The 21,666-nt window shown below is 39.1% G+C and overlaps 1 protein-coding gene across 2 annotated transcripts in view; it reads left to right on the top strand.

Moving 5' to 3' along the window:
- The window catches only part of LOC142494961 (chloride anion exchanger-like), a 68,720-nt gene extending 58,363 nt beyond the window's left edge, over positions 1-10,357 (top strand). For both annotated transcript variants that reach the window (XM_075599723.1, XM_075599722.1), the window contains 4 exons: positions 338-392; positions 3,243-3,388; positions 7,499-7,567; positions 9,270-10,357. In XM_075599723.1, coding sequence (XP_075455838.1) covers positions 338-392; positions 3,243-3,388; positions 7,499-7,567; positions 9,270-9,293 — 294 coding nt within the window. In that variant the 3' untranslated portion in view covers positions 9,294-10,357. The remainder of the gene's footprint in view (positions 1-337; positions 393-3,242; positions 3,389-7,498; positions 7,568-9,269) is intronic.
- The last annotated feature ends 11,309 nt before the right edge of the window (positions 10,358-21,666 follow it).

Here is a 21,666-nt window from a genome sequence, read left to right as displayed (position 1 = left end):
AACAAATAAAAAAACTGATTGAACAGTCCTATCCCCAACTTTCCTTACTGCAAATTAGATCCCCCCTTACTTAGTGTCTTCTCTACTACACCCCATAGAGACACCTAATGTTAGAAATTCATAGGATCTAGCATGTGCATGACAGCAAGACAACACATAACTATTTATAATACTGTAATAAGAGCTGCCAGATGGAAAAAGCTATTGGAGCATTTTATATATTGGCAAACTCTTACATAAAGTCATATTGTCAGACCCACACCACTGTAGGTGTAAAAATGTAGGTTTACTTCTTACACATTTAATATGATGTAATATGTTGTGTTACCATTTCCAGGTTTTAAAAGAATTCATCAAGATTGAAATTGATGTGTACATTGCTAATATAGACAGTAAGTTCACTTTTCAATATAACTATACAGTTTATTGGTGTGTACCTATTATTATTATTATTATTATTATTTATAATGGGAGGTGTTTTCCAGTGCCGGAAGGCAAATGACTACTTAGTAAATATGGCCAATTATGCCTCTTCGAATGGTAGGGGTAATAAAGAAGCAAGACAGGTTGAACTGGACTGAAAGAAACCACCTGTGTATTTCAGCAAGGAAAACAAGAAGCCTTAAAGCAGCAATTTCACCCATTTGACTTATTTATTTTTGTTTTACAGAAGTCAAACTGGGGGGTTCTCCAGCTGCTGAACCGCTCGCTATTTTTAGTTCCAGGGACCAATTTCAAGGGATACCTACTGGTTTAATTGCTGGTGTTCCTTCCTGGATTTTTAAAGAGACGAATCCAATAGGAAGCTGCAACATCATCCCTTCAATTATGTTGCAGCTCCCTGTTGCTGATCATTTGGATTTCCCTGATTTGAGTTTAAACACAGGCTCGATTCTGTAAAAAAAAAAAAAATTAAACTGAGTAGGGTGGATTTCTGTTTTAAAACCCAAGAAATTGAGCAAAAATAAAAATCCATGAGAGGGAGGCAAACAGTATAAAAATAAAAAGAGCATTAATTGCTAGAATGCAATAAAACTGCACATGTAGCAAGCTTCGCTTTCCACACTGCCGGAGAAAGTTGCGAGAACACGACTGTCCCCCTGGCAGCAAGGATTAAGGCTGTGCGGGGGCTAGAGTAGAAGGGCCCACCGATGGCTGCCCACAGCTTTTACCTTTCCAGGAGCCGAGGCCAGTTTGCTTCTATTTTTTTTTGCCAGTGATCCAGGGAAATCTGGCTACTGTACATCTTTCCATGAAACCAAGAAAATAGACAAACAATTCCTCCAAAGGCGATGGGAGGTCCCCATGGGACCTGAAACGTTATCTTTCCGTTGTCTTTGGATGTCATATTAAATGGATATTTGCACTATGAATTTGTGAGTAGAGGTCTACTTTGTATCTCTGTCTGGGAGGTGACCTGCACTTTGGAGGAATTGTTTGTCTATGTTGTGTTTCCTGCACAAGCAGGATTCTCCTCGCCTGAAACTGTTTTTCCCGCACTTTGGAATTGTACAAGGAAAATAGAAACATATTCTTCTTTTCTACAGCATTGCTCTCGGCCTGGTAAATCACTACCATAGATCAGTCATTTTCAATCATCTCCTGAGGAACCCCACCCAAGTCCTGTATTGAGGATAAACAAGCAATTCCCTATACTTATCTGATAAGTGCATCATCCTGTTTTTTTTTTTTTTAAATCATTGTATATTCCTAATCTGGTATAGCTGGGGTTCCCCAAAAGAAAGGATTGAAAACTATCGATATTAGGTTGACGTGTTCTGCAAAGGAGAGTGCTGCTTCCATAAATCCAATGGACATGACTTGTGAATTTAAGCTTTTCATGTAAACTAAGTCGAAATGCTTTTCTATCTTGCATGGTTTTCATTGTTCTCATAAGCCTTTCAAATGTAGATGTCATCTCAATTTATTTGGCTCTTTTGTAGTATTTGTGACATATAGGAGATTATTCATTAAACTGCGATAATGCAGAGAATTATGGCTTTATGCTTATGCAAAAGGCACCATGCCCTTTGTTCATCCAGTTTGGTCAGCAGACTTCGAATATTTATATGGGCAAAAGAGAGCCCATTTTGGCATTTGAAAGGGGCATTCTCAGGGGGTATGGGACTGAGTTGAAAAGGGTGTGCCTGGGCTGAGTTCAATATCCCCTGCTAAAGAGAGTAACAGTATAAAAAGAAATTTGAGTAATTGTTTGCAGTGTATACATTACATACAAGATCTTGCATGCACAGTTAAAGAAAAAAATATTATTGGCTTATGTAACAGTTACAGACCAGATTAAAATGTGAGACAGCCTTAGTTTTGAAAGAACTTAAACTGGTGGATGTGAGAGTCTCCGGTAGACTGTTCCAGTTAGACTGCCGGTATAGCTACCTAGTTAATGTCAAATTGTTGAGTCAAGAATACTGTACAAGGATCAATCTTCTTCCAAACTCCTGCATAATTTTTACACACCCTTATAAAGTTTCCCTTTGAAATATGCCGATAACAGTGCCCATATTAGATCGGGAAGTGGACCCGCAGGGCTATTGTAGGGGTATATATTCACTGACGAGAGCCAAGGAACAGAGTCCTGCTAGAATAAAAGCAGTCGGGTTGCATGCAGAGGGTGAAGGCAGGCAGCAAACTTGCAGGGTCAAGGTCACAGGCTAAGGTCAAAGCAGGGGGAAAAGGTGCAGAGTGGGGGTCACAGACGGAGGTCAGTAACAAGGAATCCAAAGGCAAAAGGACAGGGAATACAGAGAAACAAAAATGGAACTGCAATAGTAACAGAAACATTGCTCAGCAACTTCCTGTAGTAGGAGGCTGCCAGAATCAAAGATGGCAGCAACCTGCCAACTGAGGGCATGTTGAAAAATAATCCAGGACCGAAGAGATAAACCAGACATCAGACGTAATTCATACAGTGCCCACTTTAAATGCAGTGCTTAGGGGGGGCTTATTCTTGGTCAGAGGGGTTAGCAGATGAATTAAATGAGGCAAAATAGGTTCATGCCAGATTTATATAATGAAACAGTTCAGGGAGGCTACCTTGCGATAGTGCCCCGATCGGCACTATTACAGTTTAATGAATAACCCCTCATAAAGAAATGTAGGTAACGTGCAACTGAGATGACCCAACTATTTAATGTAAGGGATCTCACATCATCATAATACACATGACAGTATTTGTGTAATTTGATATTTGTGTAATATGTATTTCTATTTTCTATCTCATTTAGCTGATCTCTTGGACAAGCTGAAACATTGTGATTTTTTTGATGATGACATTCAAACCTCCATATTCTTCCCCACCGTCCATGATGCTGTGCTATATATACTGGCAACAAAAGACATGGACAATCTGTATAAACCAGATAAACTAAAGGTAATGATTCAAGGGGGAGGCAGTTTCACTCAGAGTTTATTGAAATTCTGTAAGCGGGGCGAGAGTACCGAAAATAAAACAGGGGAGGGAGCGGAGGAAGAAAAGGAACACATACAACACTTCACATGGCTACCTTCTTCTACCTCATCTTATTTCACACTTCCTGTCTACATCCATTGAAACCAGATATCCCTCTTACATACAGTACACTGTATATTATATTGTTTCTGTATTTTTCCATACCCTTGATGGACACTGAGAGGTTTTGAAAGCTTAGAACATTTCAACTACTTGTTGGTCCAATACAGTTGAAAGTTGGTCAAACTTCCACATGAATCACATATTTAGTTATAGTTACAGTATATAAATATCTTAAAACAGTATTACATATTTGTGCCTCCATTCTTCCTATCTTGATCACCCACCTCCCATCCTTCATACACCCAATGCCTACCTTAGGATCCATTGGCCCAAAGTACTACAGCATTTTTTTGTAGTGTGTTTTAGAAGGGAGGAGACTTTTTCCATCAATGGGATTTCATTCATTCTGTTGATGACTTACCCTCTGGGTGGAGCTGTTGCTTTTTTTTTCTAGAAGGCTGCTATCAAGTACAAGCTGTTAGTATGTGGGAGCTAAGCCTGTGCTGGTGTGTGTTACCTCCTCCCCCCCCCCCCCACCCCCATAGGTTTAGCTAGGATCAGGATCAGTGGATCCAGAGGTATTTTCACCTCTACCGTCTCCTCTATTAGGTCTTGAATACCCCTCCAAATCTTCCCATCTTAGGGCATGACCACCATGTAGGGACCAGATCAGCTACTCCATCACATTCTCTCCAGCATCTGTCTGTACAACCTGGGTACATTTTGCTAATTGGGGGGGGGGGGTGGAAGATAACCTCCAAATAGGATTTTGAATATATTTTCTTTTATTAGTGTGCACTTGTGATTGGACTAGTGAGCTTGTGATTGGACAGTCTGGACTGTTGGGACCAAGTCTTGGTAAATGCCAGAGATTAGGCATTTTTGATAGGTCCTTAGTCAACATACATTTTCAAATGTGGTACAGCTAGGGAATTCTCCCATAGGTGCTTAGCGTCTGGCAATGTGTTTTACTTATATGGAGCTAGGTTTCCGTTTGACCAAGTTTGTACCTCTAGAAAGGGTCCAAGATACATAATCCTTTTCTGTATAGTACATCCCCTATACTGTATCCCACATTCTTGTTTCTTTCGACGTTTCGAAGGACCTAGTGCGCATGCCCGGGGTAAAATATGGGTTTTCGTATAGCGCTGTTAACTTTGATAGAAATGAGAGTAAGTTATATCATGTTTTTTAGCGATATTCCAAATTTTGAGGGTAAATATCATCGTTTCACTTAGATATTTTACGCACACTAATAAATAAATTCCCACTTAGTAATGTTGTCAATATTGAAGCATTTGACTATATGTAAAAAATATATATGACTGGGTTTCTCATTCACACAAAAGTGATGCATTCTTATGATTTGAGTTGTGTTTCCTTTTTGTGTGTGTGTGTGATTGATTGAGCAATGATATCATAAGTATTTTTTTTCTAGATTTTGTATGCACCAAGGAATACAGAACTTTTAGCTCTCAAGCATTTCCATAGGCTCACTACCACAAGATTGGCGTAAAGCACATGTGGTTCCTATATTTAAAAAGGGAGCTAAATCACAACCGAGGAATTACAGACCTGTAAGCCTGACTTCAATAGTGGGGAAGCTACTTGAAGGTTTAATACGGGATAATATTCAGGAAAACATAATAGAAAATAAAATTATCAGTAATAGTCAGCATGGATTTATGAAGGATAGATCATGCCAAACTAACCTTATTTGTTTAGTTGAGGAGTTAAGTAGGAATTTAGACAAGGGTAATGCAGTTGATGTGGTCTACTTAGATTTTGCAAAGGCTTTTGATACGGTTCCACACAAGAGGTTGGTGTACAAAATAAAGCAGGTTGGACTCAGTGGAGATATATGCACCTGATTGAAAACTGGTTGAAGGATAGACAACAGAGGGTTGTCATAAATGAAACTTTTTCAGGTTGGGCTAAAGTTGTGAGTGGAGTACCTCAGATATCGGTACTGGGACTCCTGCTTTTTAACTTGTTTATTAATGATCTTGAGGTTGGCATTGAGAGCAAAGTCTCCATCTTTGCTGATGACACTAAATTGTGTAAGGTAGTAGAATCAGAGCATGATGTAATTTCTCTCCAGAAGGACTTGGAGAGACTGGAAACTTGGGCAGGTAAATGGCAGATGAGGTTTAATACAGATAAATGTAAGGTTATACATTTGGGAAGCAAGAATAAACAGGCGATTTACAAATTAAATGGGTATAAATTAGGGGAATCCTTGATGGAGAAGGATTTAGGAGTGCTTGTACTGTAGATTGCAGGCTTAGCAACAATGCCCAAAGTCATGCAGTAACTGCAAAGGCAAACAGGATCTTATCTTGCATTAAACGGGCAATGGATGGAAGAGAAGTAAACATAATTATGCCAATGTATAAAGCATTAGCAAGACCACACCTTGAATATGGAGTACAATTTTGGGCACCACACCTTAGAAAAGACATTATTGAACAAGAGAGAGTGCAGAGAAGAGCCACCAAATTAATAAAGGGTATAGAGAATCTAACTTATGAGGATAGGCTAGCTAAATTAGCTTTATTAACATTAGAAAAGAGTCTCTAAGAGGGGATACGTTAACTATATACAAATATATTCGGGGACAGTACAAGGAGCTTTCAAAAGAACTATTCATCCCACGGGCAGTACAAAGGACTTGTGGTCATCCCTTAAGGTTGGAGGAAAGGAGATTTCACCAGCAACAAAGGAAAGGGTTCTTTACAGTAAGGGCAGTAAAAATGTGGAATTCATTACCCATGGAGACTGTGATGGCAGATACAATGGATTTGTTTAAGAAAAGGGTTGGACATCTTTTTAGAAAGGAAAAGTATACAGGGATATACCAAATAAGTAAACATGGGAAGGATGTTGATCCAGGGAGTAATCTGTTTGCCAATATTTGGAGTCAGGAAAGGAATTTATTTTTCCACTTATGAGATATCATTGGATGATATGTTACTGGGGTTTTTTGTTTACCTTCCTCTGGATCAATATACTGTAAGGAATATAGGATAAAGCAGCGGTGCGCAAACTCCCCGCGCCTGCACCCCCCTACCTGCTCTGCTCCTCCGTCGCGCCTCCATCCCCTCTACTGATGCGTCAAATGATGCGGCGGGGTCATGTGATGTCACGTGACATGTGGCGTCATTTGATGTAACGTCTCCATGGCAACGGGCATAATTTGATGCCACGTTGTCATAGAGATACGTGAATGGATCCGGGTAAGTAAGTTTACAGAGGCCTTGCGCTCTCAGTGCGGGATCTCTGAAAATGCCGCACCCCCCCAGAAAACTCTAACGCCCCCCGGGGGCGTGCCCCACAGTTTGTGCACCGCTGGGATAAAGTGTCTGTCATCTAAATTTAGCATAGGTTGAATTTCATGGACACGTCTTTTTTTAACCTCATCTACTATGTAACTATGTAACTAAGTACTGTATTGATGGATGAATTTTTCCCAAAAACTTAAACTTGCTACAAAAAAGCACTATTTTTTACAAATTTGAATTGTTGCTAATTTGTCTCGGTTCGAAAATAGTCACCTCTAACAAATGTATTTTTTTTTTACTCGATTGTGCAAACTTTTGACAAAAGAAAAAAAGGCGAAAATGTGCTACTGTATATTGCGCTTTTCTCTATATAGATGTGTTTTAAATGAAAGGCACTATCAGTGCACATTTTTAATTGCCAAGAAAACCAAACTTAAGAAAAATATTGTTTTCAGTGAAAAAAAGAAAAATAGAGACGTAAGCAGAATTGCATACTTTTACACATATTTTGAATAGCAACATATTTGAACGGATTTAACAGGTTAACAAATCGTTTGCTGACTGTACTCCGAGACGTTTGCTCATCACTACTCTCAAGGAACACATTTTTTTTAAATTATACTGTATTATTTTGTTAAAAGGACCTTACCTGAACACTTGTTTCAAAATATGATTTGTTCTTTTATAGGAGGAGAAAGTATACAGCATTTATGGAAATGAATTTACAAATGGAAACCTGCGTAACAGGGAACATGCTGTGAGTATAATTTTCTTACTGTAATAAATCAGCCTGTTTTCATAACCTCTGTTAGAAGAACGAGTTAAATAGAACTCTTTTAATGTATTACCGGCCTACTAGTCAGAATGCCACAAAATTACATTTTGTGTACAAAAAAATAATCCGTCTTTTGGACAAACTGTGTGAATGATAAAAATAATGAACAAACTGTCATCATATTTGTATGTATTAATGTTGCAGTAACTAGTATTTTAGCCTTAAGAAATCCTACAAGTAACATACGGATTCCTGCACCTATTGTAAATTCTATACTGCATGTGATTTAGAAAGGAACTTTGGAGGCAGTATCCCCGTTTGTATTCTTTACTATACCATAATAAAACACATTGAGGCATACAGTATGTATTAACACACAGAAAATATTGATTTTACGCACAATATTGCTAAAACAAACATTAAATCATCATATTTACCAAACTTGGAAGTGGTTTAAATCCTTATCAAAGGTCAATGAAAATTAGTTAATTTAGAAACATTGGGCCTAAATATTCTTTTATATATATATATATATATATAAATATATATATATATAGGGCCCGACAAACTGGGCCAAAACCCACTCGCCCCTTCCAAATAGTCACTCGCCCCCTCCCCCCACGACACTTACCTGCGTGGAGTCCAGTTGGGGGGAGCGGATGGCGTCTCCCAGCCTTCTGCTGTCTTGTCGCCTTTAAAATCATGTTTTTTCTCCTGCAGCGCTATTCAAAATGGCCATAGTAACAGGATGCTATGACGACACAATGTCACGTGGCACCGCGTGACGTCACGACATCATGCAGCGTTCTGTTACCGTGGCCATTTTGAATAGTGCTGCAGGAGAAAAACATGATTTTAAAGATCAAGAGGGAGAAGACTGGGAGACACTGGGGGACACTGCCGCAGGTAAGCAGTCAACAGCGGACACAATGCAGTCGCCAGGGCAACCGGGCAACCGCATTTGTCGAGCCCTGTATATATATATATGTATATATGTATGTACTGTATGTATATATGTGTGTGTGTGTGTGTGTGTGTGTGTATATATATAAATATGTATATATATATACTTTGTATATATATATATATGTGTGTGTGTGTGTGTATGTGTATATATATATATATATATATATATATATATATATATATATAGCAGTACCATTGATATCTTGAGCAATCTCTTAGTCTGATCAGTAGACAGGCAGTAAAGTTACAAAAAATGAATTGTTACTTTTTTAACTCAAACTAGAGAGCTTCATAATGTAGGAGCCGCTGTTTAAATTAACCTGTTTCCAAGACTCAAATCCACATTGGCCCTCTTCACCACACCCCTTCATGTCTCAGGGCCTTTCTGCAATACGTGGAGAATTAAATCATTTAGACAAATGTATTCATTAGATGAGTTATATGGATAGATGCAGTGCTGAGGGTTAAACAGATGAAAGCTGGCATAACATTTTTGTTGTTTGTTCACACAAGGAACTCCACTGAGATTATATATTGAACTTTCCTCAGAGCAAAACCAGGGTAACACACCAAAGTACTGTTCACAGGATATTTTTCCCAGAGTAAAGCTCTGACTTTCACGTGCCCTGCTCTATTTTCTCTCATTGATGGTACATTATAAATGCGTTCTTGTGTTACTTGATCAAATATTAAAATTGTGAAATTCTCTTGTTTTCAGGTGCCAAATGAAACCAAATTTTGATATTGTATATATAACTGCAACTTATTTTCTATGATTGGATTCTCCGAACACAAATTCTAGTGATCATTATGTAAAGGACCATGTGAGCCAGCAAACATTTTATTTTGCATACAAAACTGGTGTTGTTAAAATGAATCCTTTACTAGATTCTTCTTCCCAGGCAACAAAAACATCAAGGGATCATTTTAAATATAAAATTGCACAGGGCAGGTCACAAATTATTTGCTGTAAATAGTTACTCAGATATGATTTTTAAAGGACTACTTCAAAACCAAAAATAAACCGTATATTGCCGAATGTATTTTACAAACATGGACTGGCCCCCCCACAAAAAAGAATCACTTTAGTTATTTTAATGTATAAATGAAAATGTTCATTCACAGTCAAACTTTCCCAACTCCTGAATCCACCTCGCTCGTAGTTCTGTAAAGTAAAACAGATCCAGATTTTAACAAGCCGTCAACCAGGTTATTAAATTAGAACAAAAAAGTCCACGAGGATATCAACCAAAGTTTCTTCAGATTTGTTTCTAAAAATATTTCTGGACTGCAAATCTTCCTTCATCCTGGTTTCTGCACATATCTACAAGCAAGAAAAAAAAAAAGAAAGAATATAATTAGTTCCTTAGAAGATAAGTTTGCTTCTCTCCCTACAGCTCACTGACATACTATATTATTAATTCTGACCTTGAAGCCTACTGTATGTCTCATGGAACAACGTGCATTTTTGGCAAACCTTCAACAGATGATGGAGCAGATGTCACCTCAACATTTCCGATAAGTGATCTTAGCTCCTTTATCGGCACAATGTTTGACCTTCAGCTGACAGTGATCAGACTGGGAAATACCGCAGGGATAATCAAATCCCTAGAGACATCCTGGATTATTCTCCTAAATGTGTCAAATATTTATACCAAGATTTGTCATAAGAGTTCAAGAAGAATCCCGGGAGATCATTGACGATCTGGATTTTAAAAGTTCAATTTAATTTACAGTAACTTGATTGCTACACAATATTTCCTATCACATATATTTATGAATGTAACATTAAACGTTTCCTCAATAGTTGTTCTTGTTTGTTAGCCTCGCAACCGTTTGTGTTTTAACTAAGCGTGGGCACTTTTATTGGTGTTTTGGTTCTAAAGATTTTGAGGGAGTTGCTTTTGGTTTTGCCCGAAATCAATTTGTTTTGATATTGGATTTGTACAAAATTCTGGAAGAAAAGAAAAACGAACAAAATAAGCAGGAAAAAGGTTTTACATTATTTTTTTAATTCTGACTTTTGTGCACAAGTTTGCGAGTTTTCCATTCGTGAACCCAAAAGTGAACCCAGTTTATTAGAAAAAGAAACAAACCCGAAAATGTAAATTTTGTGTATAAGTTTGCAAGTTTTTCAGTTCACAATCCCAAAAGTTTACCGAGTGTTTTTTTTTTTTTTTTTAATGAATCTGAGGATGTCTTTTGAGTCGGGTTTTGGCTATTTTGCTCAAATTAAAAAAAAATCCAGAGTTCGATTTCAACATCTGAACGATTGCAAACCTGCCTATCTTTAGTTTTAACACATGGACTTATTTTGTATTTTTCTTTTATTATTATGTTACTGCTATGATAGTGAAATTATTAGCACAAGGACTACATAGAAGGGTTATTTGCACTAACACTGTTATCAAATGGAAAGCTTGCCGTGTAATTAGTTGTGTAAGGAATATACACTGTAGCTGGTGGCTATCGGGATCCAAGCAGTTTTATACAAGCTGTACATACTGTACTATATTCTTCTTTCATAGCACTAACACCAGCATTCCATTGGTCATGCTGTGGTTACATTGATGTAAATCTCCTTGTCATTTGTCACTTGTGCTGTCTCACAATCCTGGATATGATCTAATAGCGTAAAGTTCAAGAAATCATTTTTCTTTCACTGTGGGATCCATATGACTTACACTAAAGCCATCTATGGAATCAGGATTATGTCGTTATAATAAGATGTATACTTTATAAAGAGATGTATTGGTTATTAAATTAAATACTGAACTAGAGTTTTCACTCATACTGGAGAACTTTTCCGTTTGTCTGCTACATATTATATTGTGAAGTCACCCTCAGTGCTAGAGAAGAGATCTCCCCCAATTAAATTAAATGGGACAACAGGGTGCAGAAAGCTTTTTGCCACTGTAGCCTCTGTACTATTATTTGTTAATGTTAATAAGTTATGGTGGGTAAACAAAAGTGACAAAAACCCTTCACCACCTGTCTGTGAGTAGGTTTACTGGCTCTGCACTGCTATACCCCAGGCTGTCCTGAAAAGCTGTGCAATGCGGCAGGCATATGCTTATAAGGGTCCATGTTAAATTGGATTTGAAGCAAAAGGTGACACTGTGTTCTCATTTGCATGTAATTTCCCAGAATCCCTAGCTGCAGTGGAAACATTGTATGCTAGGTGATAATGGTGAAAGGCAGGGTTGCAGACCTGTCTGAGACATGTGAATATGCTCACAAGTGATATTTGTATTCATTTAATGTTAATACAAACCCATTCCCAAATGAATATATTGTTCTAACAGACTAAGCTAGCAAACACATTGATAAATTAATAACAATTTCTTTAGTATGTTTAGTAACCTTACCACTGTAAACATCTGTAGCCAGGTACCCCCTGGGCTACTAAACTTCTCTGCCTAACACAAGTCCTGGTACCAGTGCAGGCAGTGTAAGGGTTAATCCATGTCCTTACTGCAGTAAACAACTCCCTTGTAGTGATACTGTAGGTGGGGTGGGCCCATGGCCTAGGTGATGCCCATAACTGGGGCTAAGACCTGGGACCCTCCCCTGGTGACAAACAGGGGTTGCAACCTAAATTTACTGTTCTCTCTGTCCTCTCCCTCAGGGGGAGGAGGGTGTCTCCTAGATTATGAGTTCTCTGTTGAGCCAGGGACCTGGTTTCAGGCCTTCCTTTCCGCAGGAGAGTGGAAGCACCTACCCCATACTCCACCAGGGAGTGTGGGAGATAAGGAGAGACTCCAGGGGCCTCAAGCTCCTGGGGTTGGCTCCAGGGACAAAGACAATGATGAACATGTATGCTGTATGTGAATAAAGACCACCAGTTATATTTTACTCCTGCCTGAGGCTGCAGTCATTCAGGGGGAGGGAAAGAGGTTTCCTGCAAGGATTGCACCTATCCATGATAGGCCCTTTTGGATGGAGGCGCTGCACCGAAGAGTATTAGAACCAGATCCAAAAACCTGTCCTGTTTATCCCCACTAACACCGGCGGAAGCTCAGAAACCTGAGAGCCTAACAGGTGAGCAGCACTACACCTGGTAACCAGAACCAAATCTCCCTTGGGGGGGGGGGGAGTTACACATCTATTATCTGTTCTAGTTAATATTGTTCAATTTTACCCTTTCCCTCATCTTCCTTTTACTAATATTAATATTAGGATTTATGAAAATGTTGTTGTCGGTATTATTTATTAATGAAAATATAAATACAAACACACAGATCTGAAATTTTACTGACGTTAAGTAAGTAAATATTCTTGTGTTTAATTAAAATTTCACACTAATATAAAATAAAAGTTCAAAATTATAGTGTGCTAACTACTATATTATCACTAGTTAACTGACACTTTATTAAATGATTTATAATATAACTTGTCAAACTTTATCCTCTAACACTTTCCGTGTGTGTGTATATGTCTGGATTTGTATAAAACTTATGAAAAAAAATGTAACAGGCAGGAAAATACTAAAAAAAAACAATCAATAAAAACATGCTTAAAATTAGTATCAAATCTTCATCCTTCATTCTAATCTCCAAATTTTTGGTCAACAGCCTTTTGCAACATTCATTAATACTGCCAGCCCTACTTTAAAAAAATGGCAGGCCGCAGCACCCAAATGTCTGAATCACTGGGAACCTGAGTACTTACAAAGACCCCCCACACCCCCTGCCGGCCACGAAATAAGGGCGCCATGCACTTTTGTAGTACAACTCAATCTTTATTCAGGACCCCAGGCACAGGGACATCTCACACATACACCTGACATAGCGGTACATTGCTTTACATACTGTTTGTTATTCATTGACATAGTGCTTCCCTAGGTGCCCACTCAAACACTCAAAAGGAGGTGCGTATTCTTGACTGTGTTACTTGTATTGGACCGGGCCCCCCTTCGGAGTAATGGTTAATCCTAATCGGATAGTATTAATACCCTGTTTACTAAGAAAAGTATGTAATTAACTCACACAATATATTGTAGCAAAATGTGTCCAAAAATTTCGTTATGCTCTTCAAAACCGTGCAATGTTCAATTAGAGCGCAAGACAATACTTATTACATTTTGGATTTAATATACAAAAGCAGCACCGTGCATAGTTACAGTACATAAAATAAAGAATGTTACAAGAAACATACAGAACAATATATGTAGACAGTTTAATAAAATAACCAGGTTAAAAAGAGAACCTATACATTGCCAACTAACAACATCAGTTCACTCCCAAAAGAGGCCTTTGGGGTTTGGAAGATGAGTATGTCTTGTTGGCATTAAACACACCTCTTGTTGAATTCTTAATTCGCATCCCAGGTGCACGATTTTATCTTAAAAGCCCCTGCATTGGAAACTGAATAATCCTACCTTCTAGGGCATGTCCTTAGTCCCCCTCATCAAGCTCTAAGGACATTTTTATGGATGGGGGAAAGAAAATAGTTTTTCAATGAAAAAATACCCAAGTATAAATATGCCCTCATAACTTTCTTTCTATAATACCTAAAAGAATGCCTCCTCTACCACTGCATTTGTATAATAAAAATACACGTGTGCATATCCATCTTGTTAGAGTAACAATCTGTGAAGGTGAAATATGTATCTGATATATAACATAGATTTTATATCAATTATAATCAGCTGAGCTCCCTTGTCGTAATCATTGTGAATTCTATTGAATCACAAATATCTTACATTTAGTAAACTGGTACAAACAAGTGGAATGCCTTCCCGGCCACACCCTTTTTTTAGGTACATAAGAAAGGCTCTGCTTATTTCTACTGTTCCCGAGTGTTGTGGATCTATGATTTTTAATCAACCCACAATCACAAACCAGGTTGCACTTAGATACCCCCACTTTTAGCAAACTCATAAAACAAGTCGGGGTCATTTGGCCTGACTTCCATAAAACAATACCATGCATTCTCAAGATGTAATTTGTAACTGAAGTTAACCTTTTGTGTACTGAATTGGTAGAATACTGAATATAGATAGGGCCTATCGTAACAGTAAATTACATCATAATTGTTCTCTATATGTAGCCTAATATATTTTTTATTCATTTTATCTGATTTAAGGAGTCCCTGGTGAGAGAAATTCACTAGCAAAGTCCCAATAAAATAATGAGTGCTGTAGCCACATTTCCCCCAATTAATTAGCTGTCTGCAATTACAGTGCCAGTGTTCAATTTTAATTGAAATATCACAATGATTTTGCAATAATTGTTTCCTGATCAGGGGAGCCTCAAAGGTAAGAGTGGGTGATTCTGCTCACCTTTCATCATGTAAGTAAAACAAATAAATACATAAGAGCAAGGGGCGTTGCTGCATATATTGATAAAACACATATATGCATATCTCATATTTCTGCGCAGAATAAAATGAAACAATGACACAATAGAGAACCAAAGAGAAGTCAAAATAGAAGAGATTATTTAAGACTTTCTCTTCAGTGTCGTCACTGAAGAGAAATATGGTCCAGCTCATGTACCATAATTTCATGAACAAACCATAATTAGAACATCCAACAGCTATAACTGTTGCATGCAATACGTACAAAAAGAATGTACTGTAGAACACCTCTTTATTGCCTCTAGTTCAAAGCTCTTCTGGGCCCCTTGGTTCTGTAGAAGATTAGATCAGTTTCAGGTTGTTGATAGCTTTTAGAGAACCAACATGAGAGTTCTTCTGTTTCAAATTCATAAGCATTATTAAAGATCCAGCAAACTGGTGTGGTAGTCATTTGCATAATAAATGGGAAATGCTGCACACCAACGAGTAAAAATGATAATAAAGAAAGATACATCTACCGGTGCTCCTGGTCCAGGAATCTCTGCGTAATGTCCCAATGAATATGGATGAATAGAAGAAGCAGGGCACTGCGGATTTCTATAAAGCTAATTTATTGCCAGTTGATTGACGTTTCAACCTCACAGGGCCTATTTAAAAAATGCCATTAATTTTGAAAAAGGCCCTGTGAGGTCGAAACGTCAATCCACTGGCAATAAATTAGCTTTATAGAAATCCGCAGTGTCCTGCTTCTTTCTATTCATCCATAGTCATTTGCATGCAATAAGTTAACACAGTGGAGTTAAGATTACAGTTATTGAGAACAAGCCTTGAAATTAATATTATTATTCATGCATTGATTTGTATAATAACAATAGGTTTCTACTACAGTACATCAATTATTAAGGCAAATGTTGCATTTTAACTGTATTAAGAGTTTGCTCTTTCCTACCTCTCTTAACTGGCCAATAATTATCTATATAAAAGCAGTGTAGTCTACTCCACCCCAATACATTCATGGCATTTTAACTTACTTCTTTATTGAACCAACAGAATAAAGTAACAATACAGCCTTCTGGTCCTAACACATGATGCAGCTGGAAGGTAATCTAGTGGGGTATGGTTTAAATCCAGTTTGTTCCCAATCAAATATTTGCTATCAGTCAGTTTATAATGACCATTGTGAAGTACAGTACGTTTGTTTACTCAAAGTGAATCAAAGATCAGTGTTTGGAGAAGCCAGTAGGATTTTTTACTCTATTAAGTTCTGTTTAAGCGTTATTATAATTATCAGTCTCGTCTCCTTTTCAATGTCCTGGTGACTATCTTACACTATGCACTGGTTCACATCCACTAGAACAGCTGCAAGCACGGTAGAAATCAGCAACATATTTTTGCAATGGCAACACAAGGACATATGATAATGCGCTAAATTATTATGGCAATGATTTTGATTGACCTGAGCAAGGATAATATTTTATATCATTTGCGTTCTCAATCAACAGACGTGGCAGATTTCAGATATTTCCAAATTATTTAGCCACAGAACGAGTTACGGTGAGTAAAAAAAGTGACAGAAATCCTCCACTGAACAGTGAACAGAAAAGAAAAATATCACTTGTAAACACATTCACATGTCTCAGAGAGATCTGCAACCTGCCTTTCCCCTTTATCTCTCTATATACAATGCTTCCACTGCAGCAATGGTTCTGGACAACGGAATTATAGGGGTGAATATTCAAATGGACAAGAAGCAAAAGTGTGCTCATTTGCATGTCATTTCCCAGAATGCCTGGCTGAAGTGGCAGCATTGTGTGCTGAGCGATAATGGGGAGACATGCAAATGTACCCACAAGTGGTGTTTATATTTGCTGGACAAAATTATGAAGTAAATATAAATCCACAGTTTGCTGAAACTTGGATGTGCTTTGCACAATTAAGTGAATATCAGAGCAGCAGGTTTAAAAAAAAAAAATAGATATAAAATATAAATAAAATAAAAATGTACCTGCCAAAAGCCTGATAATGATCCACACCTTGATCCTCAAGCTTCCCCCCCCCTATGTTCAAGAAGTTATTCACCATGTATTTCTAAATTGCAAACAAATAGCATTTACTACATCATAACAATAGCCTTAATGTGCTAATTTTGAAATGTTAATTAACTTGTGTTATCCTAGTTTCCCTATAGGTTCATTTTGCGTTAATGGCCACTAGATGGGGACCTTGTCCTAAACCAAATACATTGATACATAGATAGATATACAGTAGACACACTAAATTGTGTAAAATAATGTACACAATAATGTGTAGTACAATCGGTGTAATTTCTCTCCAGAAGGACTTGGATAGACTGGAAACGTGGGCAGGTAAATGGCAGATAAGGTTTAATACTGATACATGTAAGGTTATGCATTTGGGAAACAAGAATATACAGGCGACTTTCAAATTAAACAGATAATGAATGGAAGACAAGTAAGCACAATTATGCCCCTCGATAAAGCATTAGTAAGTCCACACCCTGAATATGGAGTACAGTTTTGGGCACCACTCCATAAAAAAAGACATTACTAGAGAAACTGCAGAGAAGAGCCCTCAAATTAATAAGGGGAATGGAAAATCTGACATATGAAGTGAGGGTAGCTAAATTAGACGTGTTTACATTAGAAAGAGGCGTCTAAGAGCAGGGCCGGTGCAAGCACTAGGCGACCTAGGCGGTCACGTAGGGCCGGACATTTTGGAGGGCAGCGGCGGAAGAGGACGGCGATGGACCAGGGCTGCAGAGGCGGGCAGCAGGAGAGGAGGACTGCAATGGGGAGCAGGGCGGTGGCGTAGGAGGGCGGATGGAGAAGAGGACGGCGAGAGTGGAGCAGGGCAGCAGAGGACTTGGACGTGGGCGCAAAGCAAGGCAGCAGAGGAGGAGGGCTTTTCCTAGCCAGACAGCACTGAGAAAAATAGCAACCTCAGAGACATTAACCCGGTCTTGGTAATCATTTGCTCATAATGTCATAACTTGGATAACTTACCTAACCTCAATTAAGGTCTGACATACTGTAGACTAATTTTGCCTTTTAATATATCAAAACACGAGGTGGAAGACTTCACACCAGTTTATATTCCACTCATGCCCTCAGGCCCTGTATTTTAATATCCATTTTAGTTTTGGTCAATAAATCTAGAACTTTTTAACTCTCTTTATTAGTAACTAATGTCACTGATACAATTTATAATTTATTTGTGTAGCCAGGTCCCTCTCTGGCTCCCCGGTTCCCTGTTTCCCCTTCCTTCACCTCCGCTGCTATAGGGGGATGTTATGGGTGGCGATGGGGTCGCAGGCGGCTCCCTCTGCAGGGCACCGACCATGTCGGTGCTGCGCACGCATCACGGCGGTTCGCGCATGCACAGTAAGAGTAGCGGCGGCCATTACAGTGTGCGCATGCGCAGCCAACAAGGCGCATGCGGCGGCTGATAGGGGTAAGCTCCGCGGGGACTAAAAGCCCGATAATGCTTAGGGGCAGAGAGTGAGATGACCATCATACACAGCCAATAGGGCTTCGAAGATCTCCTGCAGGGAGAGAGATGCTTTTCGCGCGCTGGGAAGCTGACAGGCAGTTGGTGCTGGAACATGAACAGGGTAGGATGTATGTGCAGGGGTCTGTACCATATGCACTAGGCCAGATACCCCTCTAGGCCCAGCTAGGCCCCGACTCATACTTTCAGATTGTGGCTGCTACAGGGACAGGCCCTTAGGTAGGGACCCTGCCCCATTAGCTATTTTCTTAGTCAAGGACACAGCTGCAAGCTGCGCTGTCTGCCCATAGTGATCTGGGACCAGATTATTTCACCCGGACCAAAGACTGTCTTCATGGGGGACACTCCAGCGAGATACCACCCCTTGCGGAGGCGGACTCGTCGGGGAGGACATGGCTGGATCGGCGCGCCCGTGAGCTGGAGCACCCGGCAGGCACCTATATCCTTAAAGTGCACCAACCAAGTACACACACCATAGTGGCAGCGCAGACCACATCTAAAGGGTGGGGGTTGCATACTTGTGGACACCTGGGGTGGTTGGGTGCCTGAGGGCCATCAGGTACTGTGGACACAGTGTGAGTTACATGGTGGTGGGATAAGGCCCTGCGTGGTGAAGGTATAGCTGTTACCAGTAGCGTTACTATTTTCATTATTTGCTGAATGCCTATATATTCATAAGTAAAGGTTATTGTTATATGCTGTGTGTTGTTATTTTTGTTCCTGTGCAGGGTTATTCCATCTCATTAGGATACTGCGCAGGTGGAGGCGCTGTCACCTAGTGAATCAGGTACACCCCAAGCTCCCAGCGGCGAAGGCTCATGCCTCCTGTGAGCCACAGGTAAAGCACCACATACACAGTAGACGCCTTATCTCCCAGGGGGTGGGGGAAAGAGGGCTACATTTGGATAATTTTTCTGATTATTGCCATTACCAGGTTCTATTCTATTTATTTGTTGCAATTCATTATTAAAAGTTACGTTTTATTTACATAGCAGATCATTAACCCAATAATGGAATAAATAATGAAAAAATAATGATCTAGAGGCGTTCATCTCGTCCAAAGGGTTGTCTTTTTTCTGTTTTCTTCATATTCTTCCCTAGGTACCCTCATCTTACGCTAGGGAGGTACTAAGACTTGTCTGTCTTTGGGTGCGCTGAATCATCCCTCTTCTGCAGAGAATCCAAAATGTCCCATTACTAGTGAGTCCCTTGTGGGAATTGGCTGACATTCTATTTCCTCTGGATTAATACAGTACACTGACTTCCACCTCTGGGCAGACTGGGTCTGAGTTGGCTACACACCATCTGATTGTGCCAATCCGGCTATGCTCTAAAGTTCCTATCTGGGGAACCCCTTTTGGGTATAGGCTTCTTCACATCTGAACAAATGAATTCACTATGGTCATTGCTATGGATGCTATCTGGGTAAGCCACTTTCCCTAACTATAAAACAACAATGGGGACAGATCAATCTTAGTACATATATCTAAATACAGAAGCATATTTACATTATTAACAGTGAGGCTCATCCAACTGTCACTCCAGGGAACCTAATTCTAGAAACTTCAGACAGGCTATATGTACCCCGATAGTGATGTCACTGGTCTCCAAGCATACAGTGGGAGTGGTTTCTTTCTTGCCGAGTAACTACACCATGTGAAGGGAGAGAGACATTACCCTGCATGAGCCCACACACTAAACCCGTTAGGGCCACTAGCCCCTTAACTCAATAGTAGTCCCAAATCGGGTCTACACTGCGTTAACCCAAGAAGTTACCGTGCTGGAGACAGGATAATAGACTTTATGGGCCATTTGGTCTGAACAAGTATTGGCAGTCCTTAAACATCTTTGGAGGACATGGACAGATAAAACGACGCTTCTCTTTTGTAGATACCATCTAAAGTCTGAGGAGAAACTTTTTTTGGAGCTGCACCTTCCATTAAGTTTTTTTTATCATTTCATTTTTTGGACCTTTTGGTGTGTTTTTTTTCTCGTTTCCCCTCCCCCTTTTTCCTATTGTCCCTTCTTTCCCTTCCCTTTATATTGAACTTTTGTTGAACTTTAGTGGACCAATTGGGAAGTATTGTTGGACACCTTTTTGTGCACTGTTTTCCCTTTGTTCCACTACTGTTTATAAGTTAATGGTGATACACACGTTTGTTTGTTGATGCATATACCGTAGATCTGTGCATGTATTGTACATTATATAATTGTTTGAGATTAACACTGAATAGTTTGTAGAGATATATCATTTCACATCTTAGCATTCATTGGGTATTTGTATTAGTTGTAGTCACTTATTAGTTAACATTACACCAATATAAACACAGACCAATAGAGCGCAATATTTCACATACACATTATAGACTCATTATACTGTATACTGTTAGGTCCTGGGGCGGATCCGACTGATCGGTCCGTAGGGCTGACACACCACACACTAAACTCAACCCGGGGAGATTTGCCATGACACTGAATATTCTTTGTCTCTCGGATTTGGTGGCACGAGCTCGGGAAGTAAGAGCACAGAAACACAACAACTGCTTTCCAACTTCAGTTTATTCTAGCATGCACAGAATATTTATAGAGAAACAGAAGAAAAGGGGGTTGGATTACAGATCTATACATTTCTATAAACAAGACAGCTGTAAACCTCAAGTTTCGTTTCTGTTAGAAACTCTAAATTTCATTTCTGTGAAAGACCCTTAGTTTCATTTCTGTGAAAACCCCTCAGTTTCATTTCTGCTGAAGACCCTAGGTTTCATTTCTGCTGAAGACCCTAGGTTTCATAAAACAGATCATATAAAACGCATAAAACCAACTTATTATTTTAACCCTTTCATATACACACTCACAAACACATACACACATACACACATTACAATTTTCTAATAAAACATCTATTGCTATTTCTGGTGTTTCTAAAATTTCTGCATGAAAGGAGAAGTCATGCAACAGGATTCTTCAAAGATAAGCAGGAGAGGCCCAGCAGATACACTGTGCCTTATAAAAATACTGTAAGCACAGGTAGATAAATTCATGGTCCAGTGATTATGAAACAAGAGTGACCCCTACTCATCGGAATTGATCTTATAATGGAACATATAATGGAATGGAGGTCTATGGAACGTTACAATTTAATGGTCAACAGCAACATCTACAAGAGTTTGTCTGCCGACAATGCAAGAAATACTGCTGACATGATGTATGGGAGTTTCATGGGAGTTGCATAACAAACGTCAACCTGATTGGCTGAGACTGTTCTTGGGGTATGAGTGTGGTGTCAG

The sequence above is a fragment of the Ascaphus truei genome, chromosome 5, assembly GCF_040206685.1.
Source record: "Ascaphus truei isolate aAscTru1 chromosome 5, aAscTru1.hap1, whole genome shotgun sequence".
Classification (NCBI taxonomy): domain Eukaryota; kingdom Metazoa; phylum Chordata; class Amphibia; order Anura; family Ascaphidae; genus Ascaphus; species Ascaphus truei.
This window is presented reverse-complemented; position numbering and strand designations above follow the sequence as displayed.